The sequence below is a fragment of the Thalia democratica genome, chromosome 4, assembly GCF_965202585.1.
Source record: "Thalia democratica chromosome 4, ktThaDemo2.hap1.1, whole genome shotgun sequence".
NCBI lineage: Eukaryota > Metazoa > Chordata > Thaliacea > Salpida > Salpidae > Thalia > Thalia democratica.
Window position 1 is genome coordinate 12924209 of NC_139168.1, and position 13213 is coordinate 12937421.

Consider the following 13213-nt stretch of genomic DNA (forward strand, 5'->3'; position numbering starts at 1 on the left):
TAAAAAACCAAATATATATTGTTACAACAAAATAGTTTCTAAATAGTAAGTTAAAGTGTTACAGCTTATTTTAGATTTTATAAAACCTGTTTCTATAAAAATTAATATAGATAATTTTATATCTAAAACAAAGTCAATTTTGAGGGTCAAATATGTCTGGAGAAATAAACATAAGCAAATAGTTCTTATCTAGCATTTATTGGTTTTATTAAACTTTTTAAACTTTATATTTTTGCTCACTAAAAATTAAGATGTATAACATTTATATATTAATTTACGCTGAATATACAAGTGTCACTTTTCATTTCTAGTTAGTGTTTACGCTCTTGAAACTGATCATATTTCACTACATTAAACAGAGGGTGTCTGTAAAATAAAAGTACGTTGTCTTAATTTACAGTACAATTTTGTAATTTTATTTAATATGTATTGTTAACATTGTAACATCAGTGATCTTTTTTGGATTAACAAGTTAAAGTACTTTTAAATTCTTTGTATTCAGGCCACTGAGCTTTAAGAACAAAAATGCAAGTTTTAAGCCTAGCTATTAATCTGTTATCTTAAAATGTATATTCAATTGTGGTTTTAATAATGTTAACCTTTTAACTATATTTTTTTATAGATGAGAGTTACAGCTCTGTTTTCATTTTATAGTACGAACATTTTTTACAACAGCAAAAACATTTTAATATTTATTAAAACTTAAAAGAAGTTTAAGCTAAAACTATTTTTTTCTAAATTTTTAAAATACTAGAGTCTTCTATTTTCTAAACTTTCAATAAAATTAAATTGAGCCCCGAAGAAACATAGTTTTTTTTTTAGATTTGCTCAATTATTTCTCTTGGCTACTTTTTTTAAATTTCTCCATACTTTTGTAATCTATTTCATCTGACAAGGATTATAACATTTAAAATAAATAGCTGGCAGTCATGAGCTTGAAATCAAAATTAAGAAAAATTATCTTAACTCAGCTTTGTAAGTAAGCTTCAGAAAATAAATATATCAAATAGCCTTGAGTTATAACAGGCAAATGGGATCAAGCAACTAGAAAAGTATGAACACAACTGTTTATAATTTACAAAACAGAATATTTTTTATTCAGTAACCAGAACATGAAAGTGCAAAAATATTTTATTTTTTCATTTTAAATACTTTGTTAAATTTTCATTTATGGTTCGTTCTTTAGAATTTTTTATAAAGTTTTTTTTTCTTTTAAAAGTGAACATTTAGGCCAATTAAACTCTAAACAGCAACAGAAAAGGTTTTATTTTAATTTTTGTATACTTATGATGTTAACTACTGAACTACATAAGCATAAAATTTTTAACAATCCAAAAGAAGGTTATTTAATTATAAATACTATTTAATAACAACAAAATAACGAGGTGCATTTGATTTTTTTATATTAGACTTTTTAAAACTAAAAGAAAAACATTTTAGGGAGAAAAAAATACATTATGTTATAATGCAATAGTTTCTAAATCGTAACTTAAAACATCACAGTTTGTTTTAGGTTATGTAAAACATTTAAATGTAAAAATAAATATAGAGATGTGTGTATTAAGGAAAAAGTCAAATTTTAGGATTTAAGCATGTCTGGAGAAATAAATGGAAAAAGATAGTTGTTACTTTGCATTTATTAGTTTAATTTAATTTATAAACCTTAGTTTGTTGCATACTAAAAATTAAGCTCAAAACGATCATGTTAGAAAATACGCTGAATATATCCTTCTCATATTTCATCAATAGTTAATAATAGTTAGTGTTTAAGTTCAAAATACTGAGTAAAAATAAATTTAATTCAGACTTAAGAGTTTAAAATCTTATTAAATTTTAAAAGTAAAACCAATAAAGTGTATCATGTTTTATCAAAAGCATATTATACTTTAATATATTTAGCAGATGTTATCTATTAAACAAAAGTACCTTGTCTTAATTTACAACTCAATAATGTAATTTGATCTAATATGTATTTTTAACATATCATTGATATTTTAACGTTTTGTAAAACCATTAATACTTTTCTTCGATTAAAATAATAAAGTACATTTAAAGTCTTTGTATTAAGTATACGGATCGTGTAGGGCAAAAAAATATTGGCCTTAAGCTTTACTGTCAATCTTTTATCCTACAAATTTTTTTTACTGCGGTTTTGATAATGTTAATCTGTTTTTATACAAATGAGTGTCACATTTTTGCTTATGTTTTATTGTTCAAAAGTTTTTCACAACACCAAAAGTAGTTTAATGTTTGTTAAAATGATAAAAGTATTGATTTAATAAACCACTAAGAGTCTTATATTCGTCAATTAAGTTTGATTCACAATTTTATAACTTGAATTTATCTTTTACAGAAGTAGTACTTATATTTTTTAAAGACAGTAAAAGAAGCAAAAATGGCAGGTAAAGTATTCACACGTAAAACAATAAACAAAAAGAAAAACAAAACAAAGCAAACCAAGAAAAAACAATTAAAAGCAGTTTTAAGAAAACCGACAGAGCAGACTCTGAAGTTGAAAGTCGGAAAAGTCATCATCAACGACCGGCAGCTGAAACGATCTAGCACTAAAATGGCGTTTTTCAGAAAATACGAAATCGGAGAGTTGATAATGCAGGGTGGTAACGGAGCCGTGTTTAAAGGTAGATAAATCTAAACAATTTTATCAATTTATAAATTGGTTTGTGTCATATACTGATAATTTATTAGACTTAAAATAGGTAGCTAGTTGTAGCAAAAAAAGTAATTTATAAAAGATAGTCTGTGTATAGCTTCGAAACATATTTAAATTACTAAAAGTAAAAAATTTAAGGTTTAATTTTATTATAAATTTTTATTAACCGTATGTTTTTATATTTGAGCTGAAAATATTAAAAAAAAGATACTTTGTTAAGTTTTGTTTGCTTTTATAAAGAAAGTTTCATTTTCAAATTTTTTATGCTGATGATAAATTAATAAACTTGATTAACTATTATACTGTGCATTTTCTATTAGGTAAGAACATAAACACAAATGAACTTGTTGCGATCAAATACAGCACATCAAGCAACAGTTACTTGCCAAGCGAAATAGAAGCTCACCAGAACGTTTTATATGCAGTAAAAAACACAGTTCACGCAAAAAGTTATTTTCTATTTTATTAATTAATTCACGTCTTTTATATCAACCTTAATAATTTACCATTGTTTCATTGCAGACATAGTGAAACTAGTCGATTGGTACGTTTACAAAGACTACTACGTCATTGTGATGGAGTATTTGGAGGGATTTGAAGACATGGTGAGCTATGTGAACAAAAACGGGTTAATTGAGGAAAAACATGCTAAAGACTTGTTTAAAAAGGTTTGCGAAATGTATACCATTATTAAGATAGTTTGATATTTTTTTCAACTTATGCAAAGTCAATAACTTTTACCTGTGAAATAGAAGATTACTTACGATTCGAAATTAGTGATGTACCGCACCCACAATTTCGGATCCGGCCGGACCGATATCCGAACATTTTTTTCAAATTAGGATCCGGCTGGTCCCGTATCCGGACTTTTTTTCAAATTAGGATCCGGCTGGACTCGGATCCGGACTTTTTTTTCCAAATAGAATCCGGCCGGAACCGGATCTAGTTTTTTTTTTTCAAATTAGGATTCGACCGGACCCGAATAATTTTTTCATATCAAGATCCGGCCGGATCCGGATATCAGACGAAAATGGCAATATCCGGCCGGATCCGGACCCGGATAGTGAGTCATATTATATGTATTATGTTATATTACATATATATATATATCATAAAAATCGGTCTAGCACTAAAAAAAAAATTAAATCTAGAAAAATCTAGGGAAATTCATGACTTTTTCAATTTTATTTAGGGAAATTTAGGTTTTATTTTTGGATAATTGCAAAAATCTAGGGATATCTAGAGAAATTTAGGGATATGGGAATCCTGTAAAGTTAGTATAAACTAGCCTGAGTCAGAATGAAGTTTTTAAAAACTGAAAAAATACTTTATCTAATAATAAATAGAACCTCTAGCCACAAGGTTGACAATTTTAGATAATATTTACATTTAACAATCTGAAATCAAGTTCTTGAACAAATTAACTAGAAAATCACAAAATATTGAAAGCTGGATCAGCTCAAACTCATTCAAAATCTAAAAGAAAACTAGACTGAGTTTTTCAAAAAATATTAAAACTAGCCTGAGTTTTTATAAAAAACTAAACTAGCCGGAGGCAGCCTAACATTTTCAAATATTCCCAAAAGTTTTCAAACTAGCAGGGTTGCCACTGTTTAAGTCAAAAAAACTAGCTAGACTGAGTATAAACTAGCCTGAGTCAGACATGGGTTTTTAAAAACTGAAAAAATTCCTTTAATCTATTAGTCAGTTGAACAGCTAGCCATAAGGTTGACAATTTGGTAGTAAAGTTTTAAATTTTACAACATAAGTAAAGAGTTGAATTTCTGAAATGTTTATTTCATAGTTTAAATGTAAACAAAAGTAAATTAGTCACGTGTACAAAATGAGCCAATCACGGTAGGTGTTTATTTTTAACTGACGAAAATGAATCTTTTTAATTTACACAGGGTTTGTTTTTAAAAAAATACTTTTCTGTATGCTCTTTTTTACTAACTAGATCCGAATCGGCCGGATCTCTGTTAGAATCCGGCCGGAACCGGATCCGAACCATTTTTTAAAATCAAGATTCGCCCGGACCCGGATTTTTTTTTTAAATTAAGATTCGGCCGTAACCGGACCCGGATATCAGACAAAAAATACAATATCCGGCCGGATCCGGACCCGGATAGTGAGTCCGGTACAACACTATTCGTAATCGACAAATAAAGTTCTAAAAAAAAAGTATCTAATAAACCATACCTAAAAAAATAAAAATGTTTTTAAAGGTGAAAAATTATTAAGTAAGTCTTATTAATATCAACAACTATTTGTTCTTATTTTGCAATAATTATTCTTTGCGGTATTCAAACAATACTAAAACTAAATATGCTCAAAAAGTTATTTTAGGAGCATTTTAAAAAGTTATAAATAAATAAAAATGAACTTATAGACATTTATAAGACCTACATAAGTATTTCTATTTTTTTCGAATATACATAACTATTTCTACTTGTGGTTCCTTGTTTATAGTTGTTTTAAAGAAATTTTAGTGTCGGAGTTTGAACAGTCGTGCACCCGAATTATATTAAAAAAAAAACACTTAAATTAGTCTTATTACTATTGATTTTATAAAAGTATAATAAAACGGACTAAAGAAATCGTTAAATCGTTGATTAATTTTTTTAGTTTAACAATTTTCTAACATTAATGAAACTTTTAGATGTACAAAACAATTCACCGTATAAATACATTCCAAGTTTATCATCTGGACATTAAGCTTGGAAATTTTCTGCTGAAGAAAGTTAACGAAGAGTATGAGTTTAAAATCATAGACTTCGGGCATACCTACTTTAGATTTTATAAACCCGTAAGTTTGTACAAAAAGTTTTAAACAGTTTTTAATAAATTGTGAAACTTGGTATTTTTTTATAATTTTGACGAGTTTGAGATACATTAATTTAAAATGAATAAAAAAGTTTTAAACAAATCTGTACACTGTAGCACAGTGAAGGCTAGAAAAGCAAAATTATTTGTACTTGATTAATTTAGCCGTTACTAATCTATGATTATTTGGTTAAGAGTATAAGTTTTAAAAGTTTTAGCAGTATTTTATACCTTTATTTTTTTAAATTAAGTTGTGGTATAAAAATCTATTTTTCTATTTACTTAGATAGCATAATTTTAGCATAAAAAGTCACAGTTGTATAAAAAAGAGGACTTAGTTACTTAAGACTGGGTCTAAATTATTTGCCTAAAAACTCTTACAGAAATATCTACAAAAATAATTTGCTTAAAATAAGTCATTTTCCAATTTTACCCATTCAGGCTTTTGACGATTGGGGAAACATCGGCACGGAAGGATACATTTCTCCCGGGATACTCTCTAGGAAGAGTTACGTCACTGCTGACGTGTGGAGCCTGATAGTCACTTTGTACGAGCTAGTTGAAGGTCTGCTCATTTTCGAAAACGATAAGGAAACTTCGAATACTAAAAAGGACTTCACGCTGAAAGGAAAAAATGGATCTAGACCGTTCAAGAACTTCATCACAAATATGCTGAACAGTATTTTCGATGACAGTTTCACTCACGAAAAACTGATGAAAAGCTCATGGATGAGACAGGGGCGTAGCGTGGGGAGGAACACTGGCGCATGCGTGCCACCCAAAAAAAGAAAAATGTAAAAAAAAAGAATGTAATATCTTTAACCTTTATAGTTTATTTTTTCTGCTTAATTTGCCTTTTTTCAACTATGTTTATCTAGTATTCAAAAATTTAAACGAAATTTTGAATACCAATTAGTGACAAGTTAGGAAAGTACATCTTATTACTCAATATACTGATTCGGTGCGTAATTGCAAATGCGCACCGATGTTGATGAAAAACTCCATAAGGAAAAATTTTATAACTTCATTAACTTCATAAGAATTTAGACTCAAAAAGTACGCAATTAATATAGCGCACCGCTGTAGTATATCCTTATGGCAGATTATTTTTCTACAAAAAGTTTACAAAAATACGTCACGCTTAAAGAAAAATTAAACAATTTTACAAATTTTTTTTTATGCTACATTGTTAAGACTACTGCTAGTTTTCTGAACTTTATTTTTGTAAACATACAAGATAAGCGTGTCGGCCTATGAGAAATAAACTTTGTTTGTGATTATTATTTCAAACAAATACAATCAAATGAATTAAATTTAAAAAGTATATATTTAACTATTTTACAAAGTTGTAATAAACTGTAATAACAGTTATAAAGTTGGTCTACTTGAACTTCTGTGTAACTTTATTAAAATTATGTACAATGAGGTGTTGTTATCACTGTTGTATTGTATATTTAAGAGGTTGATATTTTTTTCGTAAATAAAACAGATACTTTCGTTTTATTGAATATATTAATTTTTAAAGATATTAAGTTTACTATAAGTAATAAAAACAATTTTTATTTAGTAAGTTTACATTTTTGCAAGTATAAGTAATTCTAATGAAATTTATACTTTTATTTAATTGTTTAATTTTGTAATATATAAATATTTTTTAAAACAGTTAACGAACCTATTTTACTTAATAAATTTATTTCAATTATATTACTTATAAAAAATTTTTTTATAACTAATTACAAAAGTTTTAATTTAGAGGATCTTTTGAAAAAAAAATTTGCGCACCCCCTGACCAAAATACCACGCTACGCCACTGGGATGAGACGTTAAAATTGTTTATATTTAATTTTTTTTTATCGAAATTTTGTATAGTTTTGAATTAAGTTTGCAACACAATATTTGTGTTGCAGGTAATATTGTTTTGCTAAGACTTTTTAATCAACTGTCACATAACTGAGATCATTCCTAGTCAAAAAAAGATAATTACTTACGGTAAATTACAACAAGATTTAGTGAAGTAATAATAATAAAAGTAGTAACATTTAGCCCTTATAGGGATGCTCTTGAGTCTTAAAGTCTAAAAAAACTAGTAGCGCATTTACCAAAAATATTTCAATTAATTAGATTTAAAAGCAAACTTGACCCTAATTTTTTTTTTATCTCAAGTAAAAACTAATATTGTGATATCTTAAGTTTTTCCAACATAAGTTTATCAAGTTGGTGTTTGTTTTACTCTTATACTTGTTCATATTATACATTACTAATACAATTAATATTAGTGGCCCGCAACCAGCTAAAACCTGAATTAAATGCTCAAGAGAACTAGATTAAAAGTAAGCACAACAAATAATGTATGGAAAGAGTTGAAAAACATAAATAAATTTTCTTTAGCAAACTTCGTTTTTTATAACAATGTTAACTTCTTAGAAATGTTTTACAATTTAAACAATAAGTAGTTAATTTTTATTTTAGTCTAAACGTTTCTTTAGATATAACTCTCCAAGACTTAGTGTATGTGTTGAGGTTGTAACTCTACTATAAAATCATCTATAGTAAAAGGTTTTTTTTATATTACTAGCGTGTATATTATTTTGTGTTCTTTATAATTTAACATAAACATTAGTTTGTTATGGCTTGTTTATAAAAGATAGCCTAAGTAACTTTTATAATTAGTAAGTCTTAAAATTACTTATCAATTTTTGTTTTAGAATAACCATACAAATATTTTAATGTAAGTATTTTAAACTCTCTTTAGGTTTATATGGTTGATATCGCTCTGTTTTCAAGTAGGTAGGTCGAGGACCATTTTCAGTAAGTCGGAGAGCACTATCTAGTAATCAGCAAATGATAGGCTGTTTTGAATTTTCAAACACAAAGGGGGCTAAAAATGGTATAGAGTTAAAAATTAAAATACTTAGATATTCTTGCTTTTCTAATTGATAACTAAAAAAGGTCTTAAATATAACTAACGGGAAATTTAAAGGTTGTACTAAAACCTCTGCTGTCTGAATTAATTGGGTGCGATATTTTTATTTATTGAAAAAAAAAACAACGAAAAGGAGTTTTAAAACTCTACTTTAAATAAACGAGATAATTACATTATTTAGTTTCACAAAAATGTAACTCATACGGATTATAAACCCGAGACTACCTAGAATGAAAGACGTTGGTTTCACCCAGCCATACCACTAGACCAGGGTTTCCCAAAGTGGGGCCACGAGCTGCAAAGGGGTAAGAGGAGGGGCTATGAGCAGTAAAGGAGCCACAGGGGGACCATGAGGTCATAATTTGAAATTAACACTAGGTTTTTTTAAGTTGCAGATTAAGAGAAAAAAAAGGACTTAGGTGTATTTTATGCTAGTTTAGAAAAAAAAAGTTTTCGGTGTTTTTAATGTAGTTTATGAGTAATCTTGTTGAAGGGGGCCATGGCTTTTTCAATTTCTTTAAAGGGGTCATTTGCAAAAAAGTAGGAAACCCTGCACTAGACCAACGAGCCACTTTTTGATGATTAAGTAATTAAGTTTTTACAAAATCAAATATAAGTTTTAATGCTTCATTGATCATGAGCTGTTTTAACAGTTCATAAGAACAAAAAGAATTTGTTATTGTTAAGGTAAAACCCGAACTTATTAGAAATTGAAATTACCGTTTTCACAAGGCTAAAATAACAAATAAGTAAAATTTATTTGCAAAGTGAACTTTAAAATATAATTACTTTGTAACTATTTACAATTGCAAAATGTACAGGGAAATTTTTGATAATTAAGGTACGAAACATTGTATTTTGCATAAATATAATTAGACTTATAAATTTGTATAAAATTTTTCCATTTTGTTTAATGTCCAAATTTTACAAGTAATTGTTTTGTTTTAACCAGGATAGCAATATTTTCCTTTGAAACATATTTAAAAATAGTTCTTAAGTTGATATTATCGAGTTATTACTAAAAAACATGATAGACATTTATACTAGCATTTTTCAATCAGGCTATATTCTTATTTTAGGCCAGTAACAACATTATTCTAAACAGTTATATAAGTATGTTTTTATCTTGGTAAATGGCTATTAGAATGGTTAAAATTTAAAAAATATGTATACTAAGTCTAAAAAATTCTAAACTTTAAAGTATAAAGTAATGTTATATACAATACATTTTTACAATATTTTAATTTTTTTAAGTACTGTATAAATTGTCGAATTTTTCTTTGCTAAGCGTATAATGTGAGACTTTTAATTTTTTCAGTATATTACTGATCACATATAATTAGAGATTTGTGTTTATTTGTATTCATATTTATTTTTGATGTACATTTAAACTATATATTAGTAATAAGTTAAGTCTTTTGTTTATTATATTATTTTAAACAGAGATTTTTAAGTGAAAAAATTATAAAAAAGTATTTTTTTTTATGTTTTCTGAGAAACTTTTATGTCTTTAAAGTTTTAACGAATTAGTTTTAATTTTAATGTGTTTAACATTGTGTAATCTCAAAACTGAATACATTTCTCAAAAAGTAAACAACGAGCTTTTATAATTAAAACATATCAAAAAAAAATATTTAAATATAGGCAGAGTGTGTCTTGTAACTTATTGTTTGATTTAAAAAAGTTATATCAAACAATAAAATTATAAAGTATTGCTTTTAAATTTACAGGCATATTAAAAATTTAGTAGTGATAAAACTAGTGCTGATGATTTTATTGTTACAAATACAGTCAGGTGACTTAACAAATTATAAACTATTTTTTGGTACAAGAACACAAAAGTAAAATAAATCCGATTCTAACGTACAAAACCTAAAATAAGTGACTATAAAATTTAAAGTAGTTTGTTTAACTTTAAACTTTATACTACACATATATGTTTTTTTTAGTTTGTTAAAAGTTCAACAAGTTTTAAGTTTAAAAGTCACTTATTTTAGCAATTGTAGTTTATTATGTTATTAAAAAAAATACTGTATTGCACCTTCCTGCTTGAATTATTGTTTATTTCGTCCGGTGGTGTACATTTAATATTCTTTAAAACATTAAATTGTTCACGATGTGTTGAATTTTTACTTTTTTAATTAGACTAATTTCAAAAGTTAATTGAATTTATTATTTTAAGCGTTAAACGTTTCATTAAACACTCGAAGCCGTTTACACTTTACCCTTTGCTAAAACTCTGTATTTACTTTATTGTTATTTAGAGTTATCTACAAGTTCAAGTCTATTTTATAAATGTTAAAAGTAACATAAGTTTTGATTAAAATAAATAATACTACGCAGTCTACAAAAGTAATACTATACATGTGTGTAAGCTAACTAATTTCTAAAATGATTAATGATTTTCAACACAAAAAAAAAAAACAATGAAACATTTTTTAAGTTTTATAGCTTAGTTAAACTTACTACATTTTCAAAAATTTATAACAATTGTTCCACAAAACGCTCAAATAAGCGACAGAACTGTAAGTTTTACTATAAAAACTCATAAGCAGTTTTCTTTAATTTTAAAATATTTATGTTAATAATTTAAGTTTAAATAAACACTTAAGTAAAACTTGTTATGGCTTGTAAAGGTTTATTAAGTTTTAATCATTAGCTAAACTAAACTAAATTATTATGACTTTTCTTAAATTTAAAAGATAGTTTTTTTGTTAGTACGTGTGTAGCTATAAATTTTATTTCAAAATTTATTATTTTATCTTAAATTTAAAAACATTTATTCTGAACAACCTATATGACTTAAAACAAATCAAACTGCTAAAAAATTTTTTCTTGTGTTTCAAGAGGTTTTTATTATAAAAAAAATATTTTGTACGAACATTTTTACATTATATAAACTTTTAAACCTCTACTTAGTAACAATCTTTTAATTCTTTAAAACGAAAAAATATAATTAGCTAAATTTAATGTAAGAGAATGGCTAGGTACATCTTAAGTTTCTATGTTCTACTTATTCAAAAGTTATAAGCAAACAGTTCGTATAAAGCTAGACACTGAACTATATATAAGAAAGTAATTCTGCTAAATAGTTTTAAAATAATTTTAATTATTTTTTTACTAGACTAACTTTAATAAGTGCAACATATATAAGATAATAAATTCCATGTGTTACTATTTATCAAAAATTGAACAACAAATAATTTTAAATGCTAAGAACTTATTATTATATACATATCTTTGTTGAAATTAGTTATTTTGAAAAAAAAAAAATGCAAAATAGATATCCAAAAACTTGTCTTTTCTTCAAGAACTAGTATTACTTTAACAGCGGATAATTTAAATGACTAATTTTGTTTAACTTATTATAACTTCATAATTTTGTGCCGTACTTAAAAAATATGAAATATTTTAAAAGATATGAAACTAAAATCTATTAAGCTAAGTTTTGAGGTTTAATAAAAAAAATTATAACTTAAAAAAATTTTCATTTGCTTTTTTTTACTTATAACAAACAATCTAATCGAAAAATAACAATTAAACTTAAATTAAGTCTAAAAACGATTTCGATAATTTATCTTCCAACCGATAGTTCAGTTTTTAAATTACAAACATTACACTATTTGATAAAATTAAACTTTTCAAAACTTAGATTTTACTTAAGTAGTTAATACTTTTTCATAATAAGTTCAATAAGTTTTGGTGGTTTTTAAACTTAAAAACGAATTATAAACTTTTAATACAAATACTTTCAAATAAAAGAAACATTTTGCAAAGGCTGCAAACATAGTTACAGTTTTCATAGAAAATCGATATTACAATGAGAGTTTCATGATTTATAACTGAAAATAAAATTAAATTATGACGTTACAAACGAGTCGAATACGTCACAAAAAGTTCAGCAAAGAATAAGAGTTTAAAGATATTAGTTACACAACATTTTTATGTAATAATAACAATATGTTTCTGTTAATATAAAAAAAAGCTTTAAACCGTTAAATTCATAAGCATGCTGTTATATAAACAAATCTTTACACAGTTTTAAAAGTTTTTTTTTATTCAACTTTTTAACTGTACGTTGTAAACAATAATTTAAAAAAAAGATTGTTGCTAAAAGATACAACTTTGATAAACTAATGTTTTTAAGATTTCTAGCACTGTTAGTTTCAAATTAACAAACTTCGATCGTTTGTGCTGACTTTAAGTTTACCCATCAAAAAAACTGTATAGTTTATACTTGATTATTTTTTGCCGTAAACTAGCAGTTATAAATTGATCACCTTAAATTTAGTTATAAGCACTTTAATCAAAACAGCGGGTTTTGCCATTGGGTTTTTTCAAGTAGGTAACTAAAATCTTTAAACTAAAAAATTAAGAAAATTGTGACATGCTTTTAACTATTTTAAAAAATTAAGTCTTAGAAACTAAAACAATTACTCTACGGACGTTAAGTGTTAATTCATATTATGACCTGAATTTTTTACGAGGTTTAACAATCAATAAGTTTAAATAAACATTTCACTTAAGTTTTCAAAATGTTTAGTAATTTAGCTTGAAAAAATAATCAAAAAATGCTTGATTAATTTAAGGTCATTTTAGGAATAACTAGTTAAGTTACTATACAACAATAACTAGTTTCATAAAAAAAAGTCAACTTTGTTCTAGAATTTATTTTTAGAGTAAAGTTAATTTGATTAGTCCCAATCAATATATTTATTTTTTGAATCTAAAACCTTCTTTTACCACTAGCTTTTATCAAAATAAAGGTAGTTACTAATAAAACGAAGTGTTAGCAA

General features: G+C 25.8%; 1 protein-coding gene across 1 annotated transcript; it reads left to right on the plus strand.

Moving 5' to 3' along the window:
- The first annotated feature begins 2395 nt into the window (after positions 1–2395).
- Positions 2396–8748, plus strand: LOC145833029 (serine/threonine-protein kinase pim-1-like). The gene is made up of 6 exons (XM_082940231.1): positions 2396–2402; positions 2499–2639; positions 2992–3120; positions 3194–3339; positions 5936–6173; positions 8684–8748. Exons 1-6 carry the CDS (start codon positions 2396–2398, stop codon positions 8746–8748), a joined length of 726 nt encoding a protein of 241 aa, XP_082796357.1.
- Positions 8749–13213: the final 4465 nt, after the last annotated feature.